The following is a 23,127-nucleotide window of genomic DNA, read 5'->3' as shown; positions in this document are numbered from 1 at the left end:
AATTCTACCAGGAGAAATGTAACAACCTGGAGAGACTCAAGCAAAAATGCAGGGAGCCTCAGACTTCCTAAAACACAGAACAAGAATGGGAATGACGCTTACCTAAAAGGATTATTGTAAAGATTAAATACCAGAGTCCAGTTTGTGCAGAGACTTACGCATAAGAAGCATTTAATAAAGGTCAGTTTCAACTGTGGTCCCTGGTGTTATGAGAACTTAGATGGGTAATACGTGCTTGGAGTGCCGTGCTGAAAAAGATTATGAAGCAGCAACTGGACTCAGCAAGGAGAATCCTGGTTCATTCTGCTCTGGATTCAGTAAATAAAAACTATGTAACTGCAATTTTAGTACAGTGCATTAATACCTTATTCCCATCTCACGTACAATGTTTTCTTAAATACCTTTGATCTTCAGATACAAGTGACCCTCTATGTGCTCTATGTAAAAATAAGTCCCATACTTGCATGGGAATTAATAGAGAAATTTTCAATGAATGTTTAAGAGGAAGCAAGGGACAATTAGATCAAAAGGTGAGAGACTAAAGGACTGAGAGCCTTATGTGAAATAGGTAGTGATACGATGTAACTAAAGAGACAGAAATAGAGAAACCGCTTTACCTCCTTAACTTCAACTAACTAAATATTTAATATACTATTACTTAAACCATTGGAGGAGGAAAATGGAATACAGGTCAGAAGAAATTCATTTCTCTATGTGTACATATAGATATAGGTATAGACCTAGATATAAATAGATATACTTATACATACACCCTCCACTCCAGCCTGGACAACAGCGTGAGACCTTGTTTCCCCACCTCTCTGCTCCCCCTCAAAAATATATATTTTTAAAGAAGAAAATGCATATTTTTGGCCAGAAAAATGGGTGGACTGAAAATGACCTGTTCTCAAATGTTTTGTCCATGGCACATACACCTAAGAAAAATAAAATACCAACTAATTTCTAAACGGAACACGTACACTTTCTATGAACTCTCTTTACCTATAAATTACTATTTTTGTATATGATATAGTGCAACAAATGTTTACGGATATTTAGGATCAATAAACAACAATGGTCATATTAGCAAGGCCAAAAACCCCAGGAAGGGCATTCCATTTCATAAATACATGAAAATATGTCATCCTAAAAAAAAAGGCTAAATGTCTTTTTTTTCTTACAGTCCTTTCTCTCTCCATTTCCCCTTCATTTTTGCTGTGTTTTGGACAAAAGGAATGTAAGTCTGTTTACATGTCTGGCCCAGAATTTTTTCCTCATATATGTAGCTCCCCAAACAGCATTCCTGGTTTCCAATTTTCCCCTTGTAGCCAGAGAATTCTTCCTCCTTTCACTCGATCACATCTCTATGCTTCTAGCTGTTTTGCCCCCAAATTCTGGAGCTGTTTTTGAATCTTTCATTTCTCACACATCCATTTGTGTCCCATCATGGAAAATCATTTCCACAAACAATATCCTAGTTAGAAGAACCATCATATTTCTCCTGGATTTTAGTAATAGCCATCTCTTATCTGATTTCTCTGTTGCTATTCTTTCCTCTTCTAGTCTAATTTTAACATAATTGTAGATTAAGCCTTTAAAAACTTATGCCAGATCATGTATTTCCTCTGCTCAAGACCCCATAATTAATCCTCATCTGCTCAAAATAGCAGCTAAATCTCTCGCAAAGGCACCTAATGCTATCTATGATCTCTACCTAGCCTCCTGTTAGTCTCCCACTCCAACCACGTGGGCTCCTTATTATTCCTTGAATATGCAGATACATTCATGTTTTAAGGCTCTTGTGTTTCCTGTTTTACCTATAAAGCTTGTTATTTATCTGTATTACACGGCTAACTCCCTCAACTTTTCAAGTCTTTGCTACCATATAATCATCTTAATTAAGGATTTATGACTGTTCTATTTAAAGTAGCAACAGACAACCCTTGAATTCCTTATCCCTCTTGCCTTGTTTGCCTTCATTTCTCATAGGATTGATTAATCTCTCATACATTATATTTAGGCTGGCTAATCATTATTGTATACCTGGGACCTAGAGTTTCCCAGAATCTGGGACTTTTAGTACTAAAATAGGGAACATTGGGGGAAAACTTGGAAATGCTGGTTGATACAGTTTGAACATCTGTCTCCTCCAAATCTCATATTGGAATTTGATCCCCAGTGTTGGAGGTGGGTCCTAATGGGAGGTGTCTCGGACAAGGGAGCAGATCCCTTATGAACAGCTTGGTGAGTTCTCGCTCTATTAGTCGCAGGAGAACTGATTGTTAAAAAGAGCCTGGCACATCCCTCCCCAGTCTCTTGCCTCCTGGACTCTTGTCCTGTTACCTGCTGCACTTTCCCCCATGTGTGAAAGCTGCCTGAGGCTCTCAGAAGAAGCAGATGCTGGCACCACGCTTCTTGTACAGCCTGCAGAATCATTAACCAAATAAAACTCTTTTCTGTATAAATTACCCAGGCTCGGGTACTCCTTTATAGCAACACAAACAGATAAAGACATGAGTCATCTTATTTTATGTTTTTCAATATACTTACTTCTACCACCCCACTAGAGTAAGTGGTCCATGACAGTAGACATCCTGTGTGTTTTGTCAGATATGCATCAGTAGGCATTCAGTAAATACTCCAACCATACTGGTAGTAGTGCTAACTAAATGGATAAATATCACTTCAGTGGGTGGATGGATGGATGGATAATGGGTAAGATGAGGGTAAGAAATAAAAAGTAGCAGATTAAAACTGAGAACTGACATCTAACCAAAAGTATATAAGAATTTTATATGAGAAGAAACTTTAATATATTTGCATTGAGTTTATATTTAAATTAAATGACTTATTTGCATAGTTTCTCTTTTTATTTGTTTTTATATACCTAAATAAAAATTTGAAAGACCATTTGTGTTAGGAAAATCTCGGTTACCTTAAAAAAAAAATATTTTTGGCCAGGTGCAGTGGCTCATGCCTGTAATCCCAGCACTTTGGGAGGCTGAGGGGGGCAGATCACTTGAGGCCAGAGTTCAAGACCAGCCTGGGCAACATGGAGAAACCCCATCTCTACTAAAAAAGGACAAAAATTAGCCAGATGTGGTGGTGCACGCCTGTAATCCCAGCTGCCCAGGAGGAGATATGAAAATCGCTTGAACCCAGGAGATGGAGGCTGCAGTGAGCCGAGATCACACCACTGCACTCCAGCCTAGGTGACAGAGTGAGACTCTGACTTTAAAAATAAATAATAAATAAGTAAATAAAAATAAAAATAATTTCTGAGATAGTGTCTTACTATGTTGCCTGGGCTGGTCTTGATCTCCTCAGCTCAATCTTCCAGCCTCAGCCTGTCAAGTAGTGGATTATCTTTTTGAAGATATGGCAAATAACAAAGGAAAGTATGCACACTGGGCTTTGTTGGAAAATTCGTAAATAAGCGTCAGGTGGGGTGTTCACGCTTATAATCCCAGCACTTTGGGAGGCCGGGGCAGGGGGAACACCTGAGGTTGGGAGTTCAAGACCAGCCTGCCCAACACAGTAAAAACCTATCTCTACTAAAAATACAAAAAAAAAAAAAAAAATTAGCTGGGTGTGGTGGTGCACACCTGTAGTCCCAGCTACTTAGGAGGCTGAGGCAGGAGAATTGCTTAAACTTGGGAGGAGGAAGTTGCAGCAAGCTGAGATCATGTCACTGCCTTCCAGCCTAGGCAACAGAATGAGACTCCATCTCCCCCCACCCAAAAAAAACAGAAAAAGAAAAATTAGTAAATAAGGACATTATGACCATTGAGGTCATTAGTCATGTAGGAAAGAATCACTTAGAGAAGTAAAACTGTGCCTATTAATATTTTTTCCTAGGTAGCCACGCAATCAGGATGTCTGTTTCAGGTGGGAAGTGGTGTGTGTATAGTAGATGAGGAGACTTTGCCCTCCTTCAGAGTTCCTAAAAAAGAAATAAAAAGTGGAAACCTGAACATGTATGCCATTTCCTAAGTAAGCATGATAAAGAGAGCAGAAGGGAGAGCTGACTTGAATAAAGTGGATTATCACAAAACTTGAAAAGAATAGAATAGGAATACACACACACTCACACTGAAACGATGCTCCTAGCCTTCTCCGGCAGTAAATTTATCAATGGTGGTTCACCTACCACTGGCACTGTCATTATCTGTGGTCCTTAATAAGCTACATATTTCTGATACCCAGCCAAGTTATCCTGAATTAAAATAACTTGAGTTTGATTCCAGCCAAGTTATCCTGAATTAAAATAACTTGAGTTTGATTCAGGTTATCTGCATTTTTGGACTAGTCCCTGTATGATTTTTAAGATTTGAGAACTACAGTTATGAGTTTACTTACTTCTTACTAGGAAAGAATTTGTAAGAACATCTGCTGAGGTAAACTGAGACATAACCCTGTATTTTCTTTACTTGTTGTCTTATTTTGGTTATTCATAGTTAATTGTTTGTATTGTTTTAAAATGTCTGCATTTGAAGAGTCCCTTGATGTATGGTATCACAGACACATGTGAATCACGGGATCCCAACAACTGATCATGATCTGGAAGCCCAAACCCTTTTTCAGTTTGCCAGACCTCTATTTAAATAATACTTGACTCTCACTTTCACCGGTGGGAAATCTATCTCTCCGTTGCCAGATAACATGGGGACAGAGTGACCAGGACACACTTACCTCCAGTTTTGTTATAGAGCTCACGACAGAGTTTTTCAGCCACATGCTGCAGACTTCCTGAAAGCTTTCTGTTCTGGACTTGAAGAGATTGCAACTCTCGGGATGTATTTCCTAATCTTTCTGCCATTTGAGAAATGGTGCCTTGACCAGTATTGGAGAGCTGGTAGTACTGAAAAACTAACCCAAATGACCAAGTCAGACTGGACAGCTTATTTCTATGTTTTATTTCCATTTTCTGCCTATGGGGAAAACAAACAGTATATTTTTTAGTATCTCAGGCTCTGAGATCTCATATTGCCTATATTCAAGTTTGGACTCTAGTACATATATGAAAAGTTGTATCACCTTGGGCAAATTAATTTCTTTAAGTCTGTCTAAAAATGTGAAGTCGTGGGGAGAAAATGGCAGCTAAGAGGGCTAAGGTGGAGCTCCCACTTGGACAACAGAACTGTGTGAGGAGACTCACACTGTGAACTTTTCCTCCAGGAACCACCTTAGGAACATACCAGGAAAACTGAAAGAATTCACAGATCCTTTGAAGGAAGCAACTCAATACTGAAAATTCTGTAAGACAGCCACAAATGTGTGAAGGGGGAAAAACCCACCTCTGAACGCACATCCCTACTGGGGAACCTGAAAATCTGGGTTACATGAGAAGGATTTAACCTTACCTGGAACAGAAATGGATATAGGGAGCCAAATATAAAATATATGCAAAACATAAAAGTAGAAGAGGCAGAAGGAAGAGTCCTGTAGGCACTCCCATTCTCCAGCTCAAGCCCAGGGAAGCCATCCCTGACTTTCTCTCACAGGGGTCCTTGGACAAGGCAGCCAGTGGAATTTAAAGAGGAGTCACAGGATGAAAGAAGCTTCCAAATGAATTTTGTAATAATTTCAACTGGATACGAATTTTCTTAAGCAGGATCCAGGGGGCAAAGAGGAACTGCTACAGATATCAGCACAGGAACTGTAACAGATGGTGTGAGAAGGTGGGGAGGGGCGTGGCCTGAAAGCCTGCTTGCTTTCTCAGTGGGAAGGGTTGTAGCCTAGGGCAAGATCACAGCCCCAGGCATGAGCTGCCAGGATATAAACTCCATGTTATTGGTGGGGCATGGGAGGAACAAGACTTGCCTCACCAGCTATGTGGGAGCTGGGTAAGGCCTATCACTGCCAGCTTTCTCCCACTTCCCTGGCGACCTGTATGACACAGCAGAGGCAGCCATAATACCCTGAGAAGCAACCCTCATGATCCACAGCATTCATGGCAAGCCCTGCCCAAAGAGAGTGTGAGCTCAGACCTGCCTAACCCTGACCCCATGTGATGTTTTTTCTCTACCCACCCTGGTACCCAAACACAAAAGACATAAACTCTTGGGAGCTGTATGGCCCCGCCCATCACCTGAGAAACCTGAATACTTATCCTGGCAAACTTAGAACAAGCTGTGAATCACAGGATCCCAACAACTGATCATGATCTGGAAGCCCAAACCCTTTTTCAGTTTGCCAGACCTCTAGTTAAATAATACTTGACTCTCACTTTCACTGGCGGGAAATCCATCTCTCTGTTGCCAGATAACATGGGGACAGAGTGACCAGGACAGGATGTAAATCCCCTGTCTACTACTGCAGTTGGTGCTCTCTTTAAAGCACCACCTCCTGGCTGGAGGCCAACCAACTCAAACCATTAGAGTAACTCAGGACAGAATAACCCTGCTCCAAGGAGGGAGAAGACAACAGCTAATTCCACTGCCTGCAACATCCTGGCTAACCAGAGGTCCTGAGTGTGTCCATCTGACAACTTCACTGCTAGCATAACCAGCATTCAAGACAACCAGCACACTAAACATATCTACAACCAAGGACTCTCACAGAGTCTACTTCACTTCCTTGCCAACTTCATCATAGCAGGTGCCCCACAGATGGGAGACCTGAAGATGGATCATATCACAGGACTCTGCAGACATTCCCCAGCACCAGCCTGGAGCCTGGTAGCACCCACAGTGGCTAGACCCAGAAGAGAATAACAATAACTGCAGTCTGGCTCTAGGGAAGTCCTATTCCTAGGGGAAGGGGGAGAGCACAACATCAAGGGATCACCCCATGGGATGAAAGAATCTGAACAGCAGCCTGTGTGTTCCAGATCTTTTCACTGAAATACCCAATATACCCAAATGAGAAGGAAACAGAAAAGTAAGTCTGGTAATATGACAAAACAGGACTCTATAACACCACCAAAAGATAACACTAGCTCCCCAGCAATGGATCCAAACCAAGAAGAAATCTTCAAATTGCCAGATAAAGAATTCAGAAGGCTGATTATTAAGTTACTCAAGGAGATACCACAGAAAAATGAAAAACAACTTAAAGAAACTTATTTATGGTTTTCTTTCTTTCTTTTTGAGACAGAATCTCACTCTGCTGCCCAGGCTGGAATGCAGTAGTGTGATCTTGGCTCACTGCAACCTCCACCTCCCAGGTTCACTTGATTCTCCTGCCTCAGCCTCTCAAGTGGCTGGGATTAAAGGTGCCCACCACCATGCCTCTCTAATTTTTATAGTTTTGTAGAAATGAGGTTTCACCATGTTGGCCAAGCTGGTCTTGAACTCCTGACCTCAGGTGATCTGCCCTCCTCAGCCTCCCAAAGTGCTGGGGTTACAGGCATGAGCCACCACATTTGGCCTAAACAAATTTTCAAAAACAATATAGGATGTGGATTTTAAAAATTATCCAGAGAAATAAATATCATAAAGAAAAGACTATCACAACTTCTGGAAATGAAAGACACACTTAGAGAAACACAAAATGCACTAGAAAGTTTCAACAATAGACTAGAACAAGAAGAGAGAACTTCAGAGCTTGAAGACAAGGCTTTTGAATTACCCCAATCTGACAAAGACAAAGATAATAGAAAAAAAAAAATGAACAAAGTCTCCAAGTAAGTTGGAGCCATAGTAAATGGCCAAACCTAAGAATAATTGTTTCTGAGGAAGAAGAGAAATCTAGAAGTTTGGAAAACTTATTTGAGGGGATAAACCAGGAAAAAACCCTTGGTCTTCCTAGGGATCTAGACATTCAAACACTAGAAGCTCAGGATGTAAGGGTTCTCTGGCTGCGATATCTGTCACCCCATTGATTGCCAGTGTTCATTTGGCTGATCTGGCTGGCTAGGCATGTGTCCCCTTCCTCCCTCACTGCTCCAGGTGCATCCCTCCTGAATGCACATGGTCGAAGAGGATGACTATACCCGATAGAGGAGGACCAGTCTGGTCAAGGGTATACAAGTAGCTGCACTCTCCTGCTAGAACCTCCAAACAATCTCTCAAATACTAGAAGCTAAAAAAACACCTGGGAAATTCATTGCAAAAAGATTATCACCTAGGTAAATATTCATTATGTTATCTAAAGTCAAGATGAGGCCGGGCGTGGTGGCTCACGCCTGTAATCCCAGCACTTTGGGAGGCCGAGGTGGGCGGATCACAAGGTCAGGAGATCGAGACCATGGTGAAACCCCGTCTCTACTAAAAATAGAAAAAATTAGCCGGGCGCAGGGGCGGGCGCCTGTAGTCCCAGCTACTCGGGAGGCTGAGGCAGGAGAATGGCGTGAACCCGGGAGGCGGAGCTTGCAGTGAGCCGAGATTGCGCCACTGCACTCCAGCCTGGGCGACAGAGCGAGACTCCGTCTCAAAAAAATAAATAAATAAATAAATAAAGTCAAGATGAAGGAAAGAATCTTAAAAGTTGTAAGACAAAAACATCAGGTAATCTATAATGAAAACTTATCAGATTAATAGCTTACATCATCAGAAACCCTAAAAGGCAGAAAGGATTGGGGTCCTATTTTGACCCTTCTCAAACAAAATATCGTCAGCCAAGAATTTTGTATCCAGTGAAACTAAGATTCATAAATGAAAGAGAGATAATGTTTTTTTCAGAGAAACAAATGCTGTGAGAATTTGTAACTACCAAGACAGCACTACAAGAAATGCTAAAAGGAGTGCTAAGTCTTGAAACAGAATCTCAGAACCTCAAAATACACCAAAATAGAATCTCCTGAAAACATAAATCTCACAGGACCTATAAGACAATAACACACACACACACACACACACACACACACACACACACAAAATAAAACAAGATATTCAGGCAAGAACTAGCATAATGAATAGAACAGTACTGCACATCTCAGTACTAACACCGAATGTAAATGACCTAAATGCTCCACTTAAAAGATAAAGAATGACAGAATGGATAAGATTTCACCAATCAAGTATCCGCTGTCTTCAAAAGACTCACCTAACACATAAGGACTCACATAAACTTAAGGTAAAGAAGTGGAAAAAGATATTCCATGCAAATGGAAAACAAAAATGAGCCAGAGTAACTATTCTTTTATCAGACAAAACAGACATTAAAGCAACAACAGGAAAAAATAAAATAAAATAAAATAAAACAAAGAGAGACATTATAGACATTATATAGTGATAAAAGGAATAATTCAACAGGAAAGTATCACAACCCTAAATATATATGCACCTAACATTGGAGCTCCCAAATTTATAAAACAATTACTACTAGACCTAAAAAATGAGATAGACAGCAACACAATAATAAGTGGGGGACTCCAATACTCCACTGACAGCACTAGACAGGTCTTGAAGACACAAAGTCAACAATGAAGAACAAAGAAAGAAACAATGGACTTAAACTATATCCTAAGACAAATTGACTTAACAGATATTTACAAAACATTCCATCCAACAACTGCAGAGTATGCATTCTTTTCATCAGCACATGCAACATTCTCCAACAAAGGCCATATGATAGGCTACAAAACAAGTCTCCATAAATTTAAGAAAACTGAAATTATATCAAGTATTCTCTCAAAGCATAGTGAAATAAAATTGAAAATTAACAATACAAGGCACCCTGAAAACTACACACATACATGGAAATAAAATAATCTGATCTTGAATGATCTTTGGGTAAACAACAAAATCAAGATAGAAATTAAAAAATACTTTGAACAGAACGATAATATTGGTGACACAACTTATGAAAACCTCTAGCATACAGCAAAAGCGGTGCTAAGAGGAAAGTTCATAGCATTAAATGACTACATCAAAATGTCTGAAAAACCCCAAATAGACCATCTAAGGTCACACCTCAAGAAATCAGAGAAACACGAACAAACCAAACCCAAATCCAGTAGAAGAAAAGAAGTATCAAGGATCAGAGCAGAACTAAATGATATTGAAATGAAAAAAAAAAAAAAATACATACAAAAGATAAATGAAACAAAAAACTGGTTCTTTGAAAAGATAAATAAAATCCATAGAGCAGGCCGGGCGCGGTGGCTCAAGCCTGTAATTCCAGCACTTTGGGAGGCCGAGACGGGCGGATCACGAGGTCAGGAGATCGAGACCATCCTGGCTAACACAGTGAAACCTCGTATCTACTAAAAAATAGAAAAAACTAGTCGGGCGAGGTGGCGGGCGCCTGTAGTCCCAGCTACTCGGGAGGCTGAGGCAGGAGAATGGCGTAAACCCGGGAGGCGGAGCTTGCAGTGAGCCGAGATCGCCCACTGCACTCCAGCACTCCAGCCTGGGCGACAGAGCGAGACTCCGTCTCAAAAAAAAAAAAAACAAAAATAAAAATCCATAGAGCATTAGCAAGGTTAATCAAGAAACGGAGAGAAGATCCAAATAACCTCAATTACAAATGAAATGAGAGATATTCCAACTGATGCCACACAAATACAAAAGATCACTCAAAGCTACTATAAACAAAGTCCAGAGGGGATAGACAAATTCCTGGAAATATACAACCCTCCTAGATTAAACCAGGAATAAATAGAAACTATGAACAGAACAGTAAGAAGTAGTGAAAATGAAACAGTAAGAAAAACACTGCCAACAAATAAAAGTCTATACACAAATGGATTCACAGCTGAATTCCATCAGACATTCAAAGAAGAATTGGTACAAATATTACTGAAACTATTCCCAAAAATAGAAAAAGAGAATCTTCCCTAAATCATTCTATGAAGCCAGTATCACAGTAATACCAAAATCAGGAAAGCACAGAACAAAAAAGAAACTAGAGACCAATATCCCTGATGAACACTGATGCAAAAATCGTCAACAAAAGACTAGCTAATTGAGGGCCTGGTACGGTGGCTCATGCCTGTAATCCCAGGACTTTGGGAGACTGAGGCAGGTGGATCACCTGAGGTCGGGAGTTCGAGACCAGCCTAACCAACATGGAGAAACCCTGTCTCTACTAAAAGCACAAAATTAGCCAGGCGTGGTGGTGGGTGCCTGTAATCCCAGCTACTCGGGAGGCTGAGGCAGGAAAATCACTTGAACCCAGGAGGCGAAGGTTGCACTGAGCCGAGATTGTGCCACTGCACTCCAGCCTGGGCAACAGTGTTAAGACTCCATCTCAAAAAAAAAAAAAAAAAAAAAAAAAAAAAAGACTAGCTAACTGAATCCGACAGCACATCAAAAAGATAATACCCCATGATAAAGTGGGTTTTATCCCAGGGATGCAGGGATGGTTTAACATACACAAGTCAATAAATATGACACATTACATAAACAGAATTAAAAACAAAAATCATATGATCATCTCAATAGATGCAGAAAAAGCATGTGAAAAAATCCAGCATTCCTTTATGATTAAAACATTCAGCAAAATTGGCATATAAAGGACATACCTCAATGTTATATATATATACACACACATATATAACATTTTAATATATGTATTATATATATTTATATATAAAATATATATATTTTTTGGATGGAGTCTATATATATATATATATATATAAAATATCTATATATATATATAGATAGATATTTTTAGATGGAGTCTCACTCTGTCACCCAGGCTGGAGTGCAGTGCAGTGGTGTGATCTTGGCTCACTGCAATCTCCGCCTCCTGGGTTCAAGTGATTCTCGTTCCTTGGCCTCCTGAGTAGTTGGGATTATAGGTGCCCACCACCACGCTAAATTTTATATTTTCAGTAGAGATGAGGTTTCACCATGTTGGCCAGGCTGGTCTCCAACTCTGACCTCAAGCGATTCGCCTGCCTTAGCCTCCCAAAGTGCTGGAATTACAGGTATGAGCCACCATTCCTGGCCTTAAAAAATGTATAATTTAAATAATTTATCTATATCTATTTATAAATACATAAATAGAAATGTGGAGTTATAATATTAGTTCCCAACTTCAAGAATAAATTCTCAACCTATATTTATTGCTTGATAAATCTTTTTATGTATACTCTCAAATGTTACTCAACATAAAACCACCGATCTGTTTATATGTTGGTTATTATATTGAGTATTGACAATATACCATATATTGTTACTTATTCAGTTATTGAAATAGTGTTATTATTTTTTCCATGATTTTATAGTTTGCAATTAGGATCATTGAGAACAAGTAAATTCCTAATGTCATTTTACTAGAAATTTTCAACATTCAGATTTGAAATTCAGGTCTCTACATCTAAGTATAGAAATCTCTCATGAATCATGAGAGTTCCTCTGTATTTCCAAGAATAATGGTGGTTGCAAAATAATAGTTATATCACAATGAAATAAAACTTTTGGGATCAAAGGGGGCAATAAGAAATTATTTGTAATTTTGAAATATAAGATACAAACAAAAGTCTTAAAATTCCTGTAAAATCCAGTTTTTGACATTAAAATCTGCTCTTCTATATAACATTTTTCTTTGAATAACCTTCTTCAGCTGTTTAGGAAACATTGCTGTGGGGACTTCACCTACTGAGGCAAATTCATCCACTTTCTTTTTTAAGGTTTTTAACTTGTTTTTACTAGTTTGAAATTTAAATATTTTTAGATATGCATTTTTCCGATTTGATTTTCACAAGTTTTTATAAAATGACTGTATAACTTCCTGGCCTTTAAAATATACGATGATGAAGGAGTTTACCTACTCTCCTTGTATTGACGGTATGCGCGGCTCTGTGGGTAGTATATTCTGCACTAGCCCACCGAACCCTGTATTCTCAGAGTCAAAACCTCTGACACCCTAGTCTTTTGTGGAATGGGAGAGGGCTGAAGCATGCATTTATTTAAAATAAATGATATTTTTAGACAGTGACATATAAACAACCAGACAAAACCCTTCTTATCTCAAACAGAATGTTTAATTCTAGTTGGCAACTGATTGTCATATTTTAATTCTTCTTCCATTATTCACCATTTAAATAGCTACATTTAAGAAAAGATACACTGAGTTTTCCAAAGGCTAAAGAATTAAAGCTTAAAAAACAAATCCATGACAAGTGTTTCTCATCCTAGACAAACCTTGGAACCAGGATCCTCCCCCAGGTCAGAGCGCAGACTTACACAAAAGCCCCAGGACTGCCAGCCCTATCAGCAGCACCAAGCACAAAGTCAGCAGGGTCAGGGCCACTGGTCGCCACGTTGAAGAGGGAGCCCTGTGCTCTTCAGGGAACAGAAGAGAAAGCAGGGTTTGGCTTTTTCTTCCTCTTGCATCTAAGTCAATAACAGGTAAAGGAGAGGAGTTGATTCTGCACGGGAACAAATTATGCTGGACAACAGTAACGGGGGCTGGATAACTTGATTTCTGTCCTCAGAAACATCATCATAAGGCTCAGTGCAAGCCTCACTTATCACAGCTAGATTTTCTCACAAACCCCACCCATTTGTATCCACCTCTCAAGTCTTACTTTGCACTGAAGCACACTATGCATTATCTTTATGTGGTTGGTTGTACAACCTTCTGCTTGTCAAAATTCTAATTATGAAAGACTGTCATGAAAATGTCTGAGAATCTCTGAACCTTACCAAGGGACAACTTTTTACATAATCAGGGGAAGATGAAATTAATTTGCTGTTACTTTTGAAAAACATCCCCCTCCCCCCAAGTTCCGTATATGCTTTTTCTAAAGGGCAAATTGCATGTTAGTAATGGGAAGTAATAATTTTACTGTTTTTCTGTGGAATTGCTTCATTGAAAGTCCCTCTTTTGTAAGGATATTGTTTGTTCATTCATTTGATTTATATTTTTTCAAAAATAGATTATAAAGAAATAGGATCATCAATTTCTGAAAGATGAATCTAAACTATTTTTGCAACAGTTAAATAATTTTTAAAACTGTGGCAAACATGCTTTCCTTGCCCTCCATTCTCGTAAGTTTGACTAGTAATTGCAGAGATTTTACTGTAAGTCATGGGTAGACCCTTCACCTAGTGAGATCACCTATCTGAGTCTGAATGACCTAATGTATCTGACAGGGAAGATTTTTCACTCAGGTGCAGCTAGCATCTAGCATTGTAATAAAAATGAACAAAGAGAGAGTGAAATCCTCAAAGAAACTCTCATCTCTTTGTAGCCCGTTAGTTCTACTTCACTGAGAATTCAAGTCACGTTCTGAAACAGAAAGATTAAAGAGTTCAGAGGGGCTTTTTGAAAGAAAATTCTTTTCCTTTTAGCAAGGTCCTATACATAAAACATTCCAGGTACAGAGATTTTCCAGGCTGGAGTGCAGTGGCGTGATCTCGGCTCACTGCAACCTCCACCTCCCAGGCTCAAGCAATCCTCCCACCTCAGCTCCTGAGTAGCTGGAACTACAGGCACGTGCCACCACGCCTGGCTAATTTTTTTTTTCTATATTTTTGTTGGAGATGAGGTTTCACCATGTTGCCAAGGCTGCAGGCTGTTCTCTAACTCCTGAGCTCAAGTGATCCTCTTACGACACCTCCCAAAATGCTGGGATTACAGGCATGAGCTACCATGTACAGAGATTTATATGAAACATTATTTCCAAATGGGGAATGATAACTAGTAAAGAATATAGAAATAGACAATATGATTACTGTCCTCTGGAACTTACAATCTAGTAGGGAAAATAAGTTAAAGTCTCAGAGTAGACATACTGATGTATTTTTAAATGTGAATCTTATTTCTTAGCAATCATCTCCTTTATAAATAGCTCTCATTACATTTAGAATAAAATCCGAATCACTTTTCACAGATTGCTCCTTTAAAAAAAAAAAAAGAAAATGGCAATTTTATTATGCTACTTCCCTACTTAAAAACTTCAAAAGCTTTATTGCACTTAAAATTAAATCCTACATTAGTCTTATTGAGACCTTCCTTAGCTCTTTCATCCCCTTCTGAACTATTTTCCTCTCATTCACATGTACTACTCACAATGGCCTTCCGTTTAATCCTTGATCTGATCAAGCTCGACCCTAAGTACCTTGTATCAGCCCCACTTCTGCCTCTGCATTAATTTCAGTTTCAATGGCACATCCTTGGAGGAGGTCCATGAGTCCATCTCTAGCATATCACTCACCCTGTACTAGGTAATATTTTCATGACTTTTGTTTCTTTTTGCCTGTCTCCTTTCTCTCCATTTAACATTCCATTAAAACAATGATCTTGTCTATCTTGTCCACCAGTGTATTTCCACTACTGAAAGTAGTGCCTGGGACATAAGGGCTGAGTAAATCTTTGACAGTTTAAATAATTGAAAAATGAAATTATAAAAAATTAATATGACTTAAACTAAGTTTTAAAGAGATAAGTGGGTTCTCCAAAGTTAAGCTTACAGGGTTTTCGTTTGTTTGTTTGTTTGTTTGTTTTTCTGTAGTCCATTGACTTCTCAGCAACATCTATGTCAGCAGAAAACAGGCTCAGCTAAATATATCTCCCAGCCATGGTGGTTTCCATACACTGACTTTTGTGAGATTATATCATGAACAAATCTAAGGGAGATTTGCCTCCTCCTGTTTCCTTCAGTTAACTGAGCTATGTGATTTAGTCTTGGTTTTTCTGCAAAAGGATGGTTTTCTCATGGTATCGACTATAAAAGTATTTCAGATCAGCAGAACATAAAAAAAAAAAGATTAGAGGCAGAATATAGTTTGGGTGAATCATCCTCTCCAAAACCCTGTATTTGTAAACTTCCATACAGTCCAAGAAAGTTAATCATATGGATGTTTCTAGATTCCACAGTTAAAAGTGCTTATGTGAGCCCATCACTATGGTGATTTTATTTTTCCACATACCTCTTATTACCATTAAATATATTGTATATCTTTGTTATTTCATTTAGCTTATATCTGTCTTACTCCAGGAAAAATTAAGCTCTTTCTTGGAAAATATCTATTTAGCCATTATTGTAACCCAGTTCCTAGTGCAGTAGTTGAAATAAGCTCAATTACATTTAAATAAATGAATGAATAGGTCCATTATATACAAATATCTGTGTTATATGCCTACCTACCCCTACTCAAACATAGTTACATTAATACACATCTCAAAGTCATAATAATTTTTAAAATCCTGTTACTTCTTATAATTAATATTTGGCTGAAATTAAAAATAAGAGGTAAAGGAGAAGAAGAACTATGACAGTCAACTAACTTATTTATCTCTTTATAAATCTGTTTTCCGCCAGGCATGGTGGCTTAGGCCTGTAATCTCATCACTTCGGAATCCTCCCAACTGAAGCAGGAGGATTGCTTTGGGCCAGGAGTTCGAGACCAGCCTGAGCAACATAGTGAGATCCCATCTCTACAAAAGATAGCAACATAGTGAGACCCCATCCCCATCTCTAGAAAAGTTTTTAAAATTCATCAGCCATGTTGGCACACACCTGTAGTCACAGCTACTCAGAAGGCTGAGGTGGGAGGATTGCTTGAGCCAGGGAGGTCAAGGCTGCAGTGAGTCGTGATCGTGCCACTCTACTCCAGCCTGGGTGACAGAGCAAGATCTTCTCTCAAAAGTAGTGATGAAATGAAATGAAATGAAATGAAATGAAATGAAATGAAATAAATCTGCTTTCCCTTGCATAATATCGAGGACATGGGAAATGTTGTTTTTCTGCCCAAAGGACCAAAAAGAGTGAACTTAAATTCCTTCTGTGAAGTGATGGCCTGGACTTTAGAAATTAGAACATCTTTCAATGATAACTATATTCATGAAAAGAAAAAAAAATACAGGATCCTTCCTAAGATTGCCTCTAGGTCGGAAAAAATAAAAGAAATATAATAGGCTTTAAAAGGTTTTTAAAAATCTCTTCTAAGAAATCCTCTTTCTCTGATCAAATTTTCCCATTTTGAAATTTTTCTTCTCTCTTCCCATCTCCCTCTTGCTCTCTCACTTTCTCTCTCTCTTTTTCAATATTCTCCATCCAATCATTCTATGTAAAGACATGGAGAAACACAATCCTGGGTAGTTCATCTTCCAGGAAACCAAGCTCCCATGACGGAAAGTCCATGAAGTTGAAAGTTTCACTTTTTCTTTTTCTTTGATGCTATTTTTCCTTCTAGATGTTTTTCTTCTAACTATGAGTCTAATGTTTCTCAGTTTTATTCCAAGTGCTCCTAATCATACTGAAGTCTCTCTCCAGGGATCACCCTCACCCTAACCCGAGAAAGATTTTCACAAAAACAAGATGCCTGGGAGGTCGCTTGAGTTTGGCCTGGCTTTATTGTGGTTTTATTTTTTGGAAGAGAACCCCTTTGCTCTCTCCTGAGGCATACTTAGAAAGGGGTGTGGATAGGCCAAGGAATGATATAAACATCCCTAAGAATAATAAGATATATATAGAAAAAAAAACCTTTCCTGTATCCTCTTAGTATAACCATAGTATAAAAGGCCTTGGTGCTAGGGTCAAATTTTGGATACCAATTACTGTGTAATTATATGAAACTTTGTGGGTGGAGAGTTGTCAAACTGAACCAGTTACCCTTCATCAGGCATCAGAGAGAGAAAATTTTGTTTTCCACCCAAGAAACTAAGCTGACATTACCATATACAGTCTATTAGTATACCTATGAATGCAAAAGGTCTTAAAAGCTGGAGGAGACACTGAGAGTTTAAATAATGTGCACATTACAAACTAGTTGCAGAGCTAGGATTAAATCATTATGCTTAACGCTATACTTTGCACACTTTTCTGTGAGCCAGTCAGGAGTCACGGAGACATGGGGGCAAAACTGGTGGCAATGTACACAATATTTCAGAAAGCACTTTTTGATCCCTTTGTATTTTGAAATGTAAATGTCTCTGTTTCCTTAATCCTCACATGTAGTGCATGGGAAACCTCATAGGAGTCTGAGTTCATGGGTTGAGTCTGCTTTTCTGTGTTCATGTAAATGCAGGTTTCTTTTCTCATATGAATCTATTTCAAATATTGCTATTTTCATACTCTCTAAATGAAAATGTGTGTTATCCTTCCTATTATTTGAAAAAAGTATATATCTAAGAACATACGAGCTATTTCTAGAATATCATTGAGGTTCCAATTCACAGTATTTAGAAACTTAATTATATTTTTCCTCTTCAGTAAAATTTAGGTGATGCAATTTTATATCTCCATCAACAGATACTATTTACTGAAATATAATTAAAAAACAATATTACCATTCATGATAATTTCTCAAATTTCTTGAGTTACTGAGAAAAATGTCTTATATGAATGTTCTCATCTAGCCTCACAAACAACCCCTATAAGGTAGATATTATTATCTCATTTTACAGGTAGGGAACTGAGGCCTAGCAGGTTTAGACAGCTTATTCAGGAACACACAGCTACTATTAGTAATAGTTACTAATGAACTATTAGTAACTCCCCAGGATTGTGTTTCTTCATGTCTTTATATAGAATGATTGAATGGAGAATATTGAAAAACAGAGAGAAAGAAATAGTTACTAATAGTAACTATAAGTGTGTTCTAGATACACTTTATTTCATTGGAAGCAACCTTTGCAAAAATTCAATTACCAAGGAGTCACTGAAGTTGCCTAAGTTTGCACAACTGGTAAGTAACAGAGCTACCCAAGCAGACGGATTCCAGAGCTGGACATTTTCAGTCATCTTCCTATCCTCCCAACACATCTCAGAACAATATTTGTACATGGCAGTGCATCTGGAATCATAGAACGACAGCAGCTTGCAACTTTTCACTTCTACATTACGAAATATCCACTCTACCAGCAAGATGAATTTTGAAAGCAAAATTTAATCACACTTCCTCTCTTCCATAGGAAGAAATATTTCCCAAGGCTCATTCTGTCCTAGTCAGTTTCTTAGTGTGCTGTATCAGGCTCCTCCTAATAGGATCCCATTATACTCGTTAGCCTCATGGGTCCAGATCATGTCACTTCCTCTGGGAACTTGTAAAACTAAACTCAATCAGTAACTCATTCATTCCTATATTGCTTCTGTGGCCTCCAACACTGATTTAACAGCACTAAATGACATTTACTACAACTATTGATTTAGAGCATTCCTTCCACTTCTCTAAGCACCTGAAAAACAGGTTCCTCTAGTACATGCCATAATGTCTTGTCATGAGTAGGTTTGATTTAAAAAGTTCTTGAATCAGTTAACAGTGATTTATGTCATGACTGTGATGAGAGATTTATGCTGTAATTGAGGAAATAAAACTAAGACACTGGGAAATGCAATAGTACTGTAATTAATGCAAACAAGGGTAAAGAGGAACTTGAATTTATTATTAAATTTTTAAAAATTATTTAACCAAAGTAATTGTTCATTTTATTATGTAACCATCAGTTCCTTTTTAAACTACTGCTATCAAAACTAAATATTTTCTTCCTTTTTGATAAACTGTTAAATACTCATTTTTAGTCTTCCTTTTACTTAAACTCTCTGCAGTATTTGTTATTTGTTGTTTTTAACACTCACAGTCATCATCACTGACTTTTCCAATACTCTTGAACTTATTGTCTCTTCCATTATTCTGATTTTCCATTACTCTTGACTTTATTGTCTCTTGATGCCCTTGAGGTCTCTCTCCCAGATTCCTGCTTCTACCACTCTCTGCTGTTCATCCCTAGTAGCTCCTTTTGGAATCTTTCATTCTTCTTGCTCCTCAGGTCCTGATATTCCCTCAGATTTTCTCCTTGACACTGTATTCTTCTGTTCATTCATCTTTTCATTTTACATTCCCTCCCTCAGTGATCTCACACACTCCCATACATTTTAGTTACTATCCATTTATTTTACTTAATGATTTAGGTACCTCATCTACTTTATTTATTTATTTAATTACTATGCCAGTAATTCCCACAAATATGTGTAGCCTAACCCACATCCTGCATATACAGGTGTCTTTGGACAGCTCCAAATGCATGTCCCTCCTTCTACAGACCCCTTAAACTCAAACTCAATTCATCACCTTTCCTGTCCCTTCTATAGTTTCTGTCTCAGTTAAACAGCAGTACCATCCACATTACGTCAGACAGAACCTAGTCAACCTACCACCGAGGTCCCTTTCCTTGTCTCCTCACATGTAACCAATCACTGATTATCTAAACTCCATCGCCTCGACATCTTTCATATCTGATTCTTTTTCCTCGTTTTTACTATACTGCCTCAGTTCAGGTTCTTTTACTCTTGTACCCGACTAGTGAAAAAATTTGGTATCGGCACATCCAGTTTCATATACTTTCAACCTATCCTTTCCATTGCAGCCTGGAAGGTCTTCCCCAAATGCAAAATTCTGTTTCTCCCTATCTAAATCCTGCATTGACCTCATTTTAAATATTGAATAGAATTAAAATAGAGCAGCATGCCCGAAAATCCCTCCTTAACTTGCCAGACTTACCCCCTTGCCAAGTTTCCCTCCTCCAACTCTACACCTATGCCATACATATTGCTTATAGTTCTCTAAAAATACAAAGCTACTGAAAACCTTCATGACTTTCCCTTCATATGTTTCTCTGTCTGTAGTGTTCCCCAGCCTCTCAAACATCCTCACTCCTGATTCCACATTATGTGGAAGATCTTAAAATTAACTCCATTCCACAGTCGCTCCTCCTGTTAAGCCTTTCCTAAGCTCCTCTACTTAATTAGGTAGACATAACCAAGCTCTCGGCTGTACTGCACATGCTTCTGCCATAACACCTTATTATACTTATTCCTCAGTTGAGAATTGTATTAGACTTTCAATTTCCTTATGAACAGGGACCATATCACATTGGACATTATATCCTCAGTACTAGGATAACATGACCCCAAACATAAGTTTGTGAAAAATATATGAGCTTGTTGTCTTTCATTTTCACTATCTTAATTGTTTGGCATTTTTACTATCTTGTTTGTCATTTGTAAACACAAACATAGTTGTTATGTCAATTGTTATTGACAAAAGTCTAGAAATTAAATGAATGTGATTTGTATTAATTCTAAAAAATAAAAGTTGCCAGCTCTTAATGGTGTCACATCAGTATGTTGAATCTGAATCCTCCACACTGCCAAAAATTTCTGAGTGATTTCTGCTGTTATTTTTATCAGCGAAGGTATATCAGATATGTTTATCTAAGAAATAATTATACTTCTATGATGGCATTCCCCTGAATGTTTGTATTACCATAAAAAGATGAAAACAAGATCTCATATATGTTGCGTAAGATAACTATTTCCAGATGATTTCCTCCAACACAATTCTTTGTAATCTCTACTCCCACTGTTTCAATTTCCATTTCTTACAAAGAAGCTCCCAGATGTTGCAGCTAGTGTTTTATCTTGCTCCACGTCCCTCTCCACCCTTCAACCTCAGCAGAACTTATTTGTACATGCTGTTCCTGATTATGCTGATCACTAATCTTTGAGAGGCTTCTGGCTCCAGTCAAAGGTGGAAAATGAAGTTATATACAAGCTACTCAAAACCACAGCCCTACAAATGGACTCTTCCTAAGATTTTTGGAGGAAAACACTTTGTATCCTATTACACATATCCTGTGGCTACAGAAGCTGACATCCCTACTTTGTCACTTAGCTTCATTTCAAAGAGGTTGGAAATCCCCAGTGTCCCTTAACAGCTTACTGGGTAGTTTAGTTTAAAAACAACAACAACAAAAAAAGAGCCATATTAGTAGGTCTCAGGTGGAGAGTCATTTAATAAATAGAAAGTGAATGGAGGGTTTAGTAGGAGAAAGGAAGGAAAACTAAAAGTTATTCGATAAAGAAATAAGGAACAGGATCTTTTTTTAAAATATTTTAAATGTATATCCAAATTTACAAAGGCGAAGAAAACGATGATATAATCAGAGGGAAAGGACATATTAAAATACAGGCACTGAATGAAAGCTAAAATGTGGGATTCCTTTCAACATTTCATTTCTTGAGAATTCCTCAAGTGTTCCTTTCAGCAATTTTGTGTCAGTCTACATCAGTTCAGACAGACACTCAAATATTTTACATAATTTATCATTCTCAGTACTCACAACCACCTTGTAAAGGAAGTTTTATTACTTCTATTTAATATTAATTCAAATTAACATGAATTAATATACTTAAAGCATTTAAAACACTGCCAGCACATAATGAGCCCTTTATACATGTTTGTGGCCATTAATATTTTATAAATAAAGAGTGTGATGCTACCAGGATACTTAAATAACTCATCCAAGGTTACACAGAAGGAAAGTGGCGTACCTGGGTTAGGACCTAGAACCTAGTCCTGTGTATATTACCATGTGAGTCCTTTTCACTAGAACTGAAGTCATATTTTAGCTTTAGATTGGCTGAGTGGCCCAGGAAATAAAATCCTTCTCTAACTGTGTGAATTATGGAACTGAATAGAACTGGAAAAAAAAAATCACTACTATGTCACAGGAATTGGAAATAAAGTTATAAGATAGAAGTTAAATGTACAAATTTCTAGGAGGGATAGCTCATCTCACACATTTCACAAGGGCTCTGGTCTATCTGGACTCCAGGAGACAGGGTACCTGTGCGCCGGGGCTCTGGACGCCGAGCTGTGGCAGAGGCTTGAGAATGCAGGCTCATGGTGGTGTCTCCATCATCATCCAGCATGTCCCTCGTGCTGCTGTACTTGGGCTGCATCTGGATTCCTACAGCGGTGAGAGTGAAATATGGTGGGATTGCCCTGGGCCGCCTGGCTACTGTGAGCTCGTTCAGGAAGCAAGGCACTGAAAGGCATTCCTAATGTTCTTTCCCAGCAAGTAGCAGGGGAAGTCTCTGACTGCAGTTCCTGACTGGACAGGCCCAGCCCCTCTGCTGTGAGCTTGTACTCTGAATGCCAAATCAATCAGGCGGAGGGGAAACAGCATGTGTTTTCGGTTTAGGCAGTCTCTGTCTAAACAGTTATCAAAAAGTTGGCCTTTCTCAGGTCTTTTTTGTTTACCTGTTTGCATTTCTCATGTAACTTCAGTGTAAAGAAGGCAAGAACTTACAATAGCATGGTGTAGCCCTGTGGTTCCTTCAGAGCATGCGGAATAATAATAACTTGGAAGGACACGCATCCTCATTTCTTACCCATCCTTTAGGGAGTCACTTAGTTTAACCTCTCTGTGCCTTTGTGAAAAGAGAAGAGATTATAGGATCTAGCCCCTTCCTTTCTCCAAGAACAGAGTAGTGATCAT

The 23,127-nt window shown here is 38.4% G+C and overlaps 1 protein-coding gene across 6 annotated transcripts in view; it reads right to left on the bottom strand.

Annotated features, from left to right (window-relative positions):
• CLEC1A (C-type lectin domain family 1 member A) overlaps positions 1 to 22,742 on the bottom strand; it is a 29,377-nt gene extending 6,635 nt beyond the window's left edge. The window contains exons 1-4 of one of the 6 annotated variants that reach the window (XM_077953047.1): positions 22,474 to 22,742; positions 16,364 to 16,461; positions 13,083 to 13,181; positions 4,693 to 4,869 (exon numbers count right to left, since the gene is read on the bottom strand). In XM_077953047.1, coding sequence (XP_077809173.1) covers positions 4,693 to 4,819 — 127 coding nt within the window. In that variant the 5' untranslated portion in view covers positions 4,820 to 4,869; positions 13,083 to 13,181; positions 16,364 to 16,461; positions 22,474 to 22,742. 6 annotated transcript variants of the gene reach the window in all.
• Positions 22,743 to 23,127: the final 385 nt, after the last annotated feature.

Source organism: Macaca mulatta, chromosome 11 (assembly GCF_049350105.2).
Source record: "Macaca mulatta isolate MMU2019108-1 chromosome 11, T2T-MMU8v2.0, whole genome shotgun sequence".
NCBI lineage: Eukaryota > Metazoa > Chordata > Mammalia > Primates > Cercopithecidae > Macaca > Macaca mulatta.
Note: the sequence above shows the minus strand (reverse complement) of the source record. Positions and strands in the feature narration are given on the sequence as shown.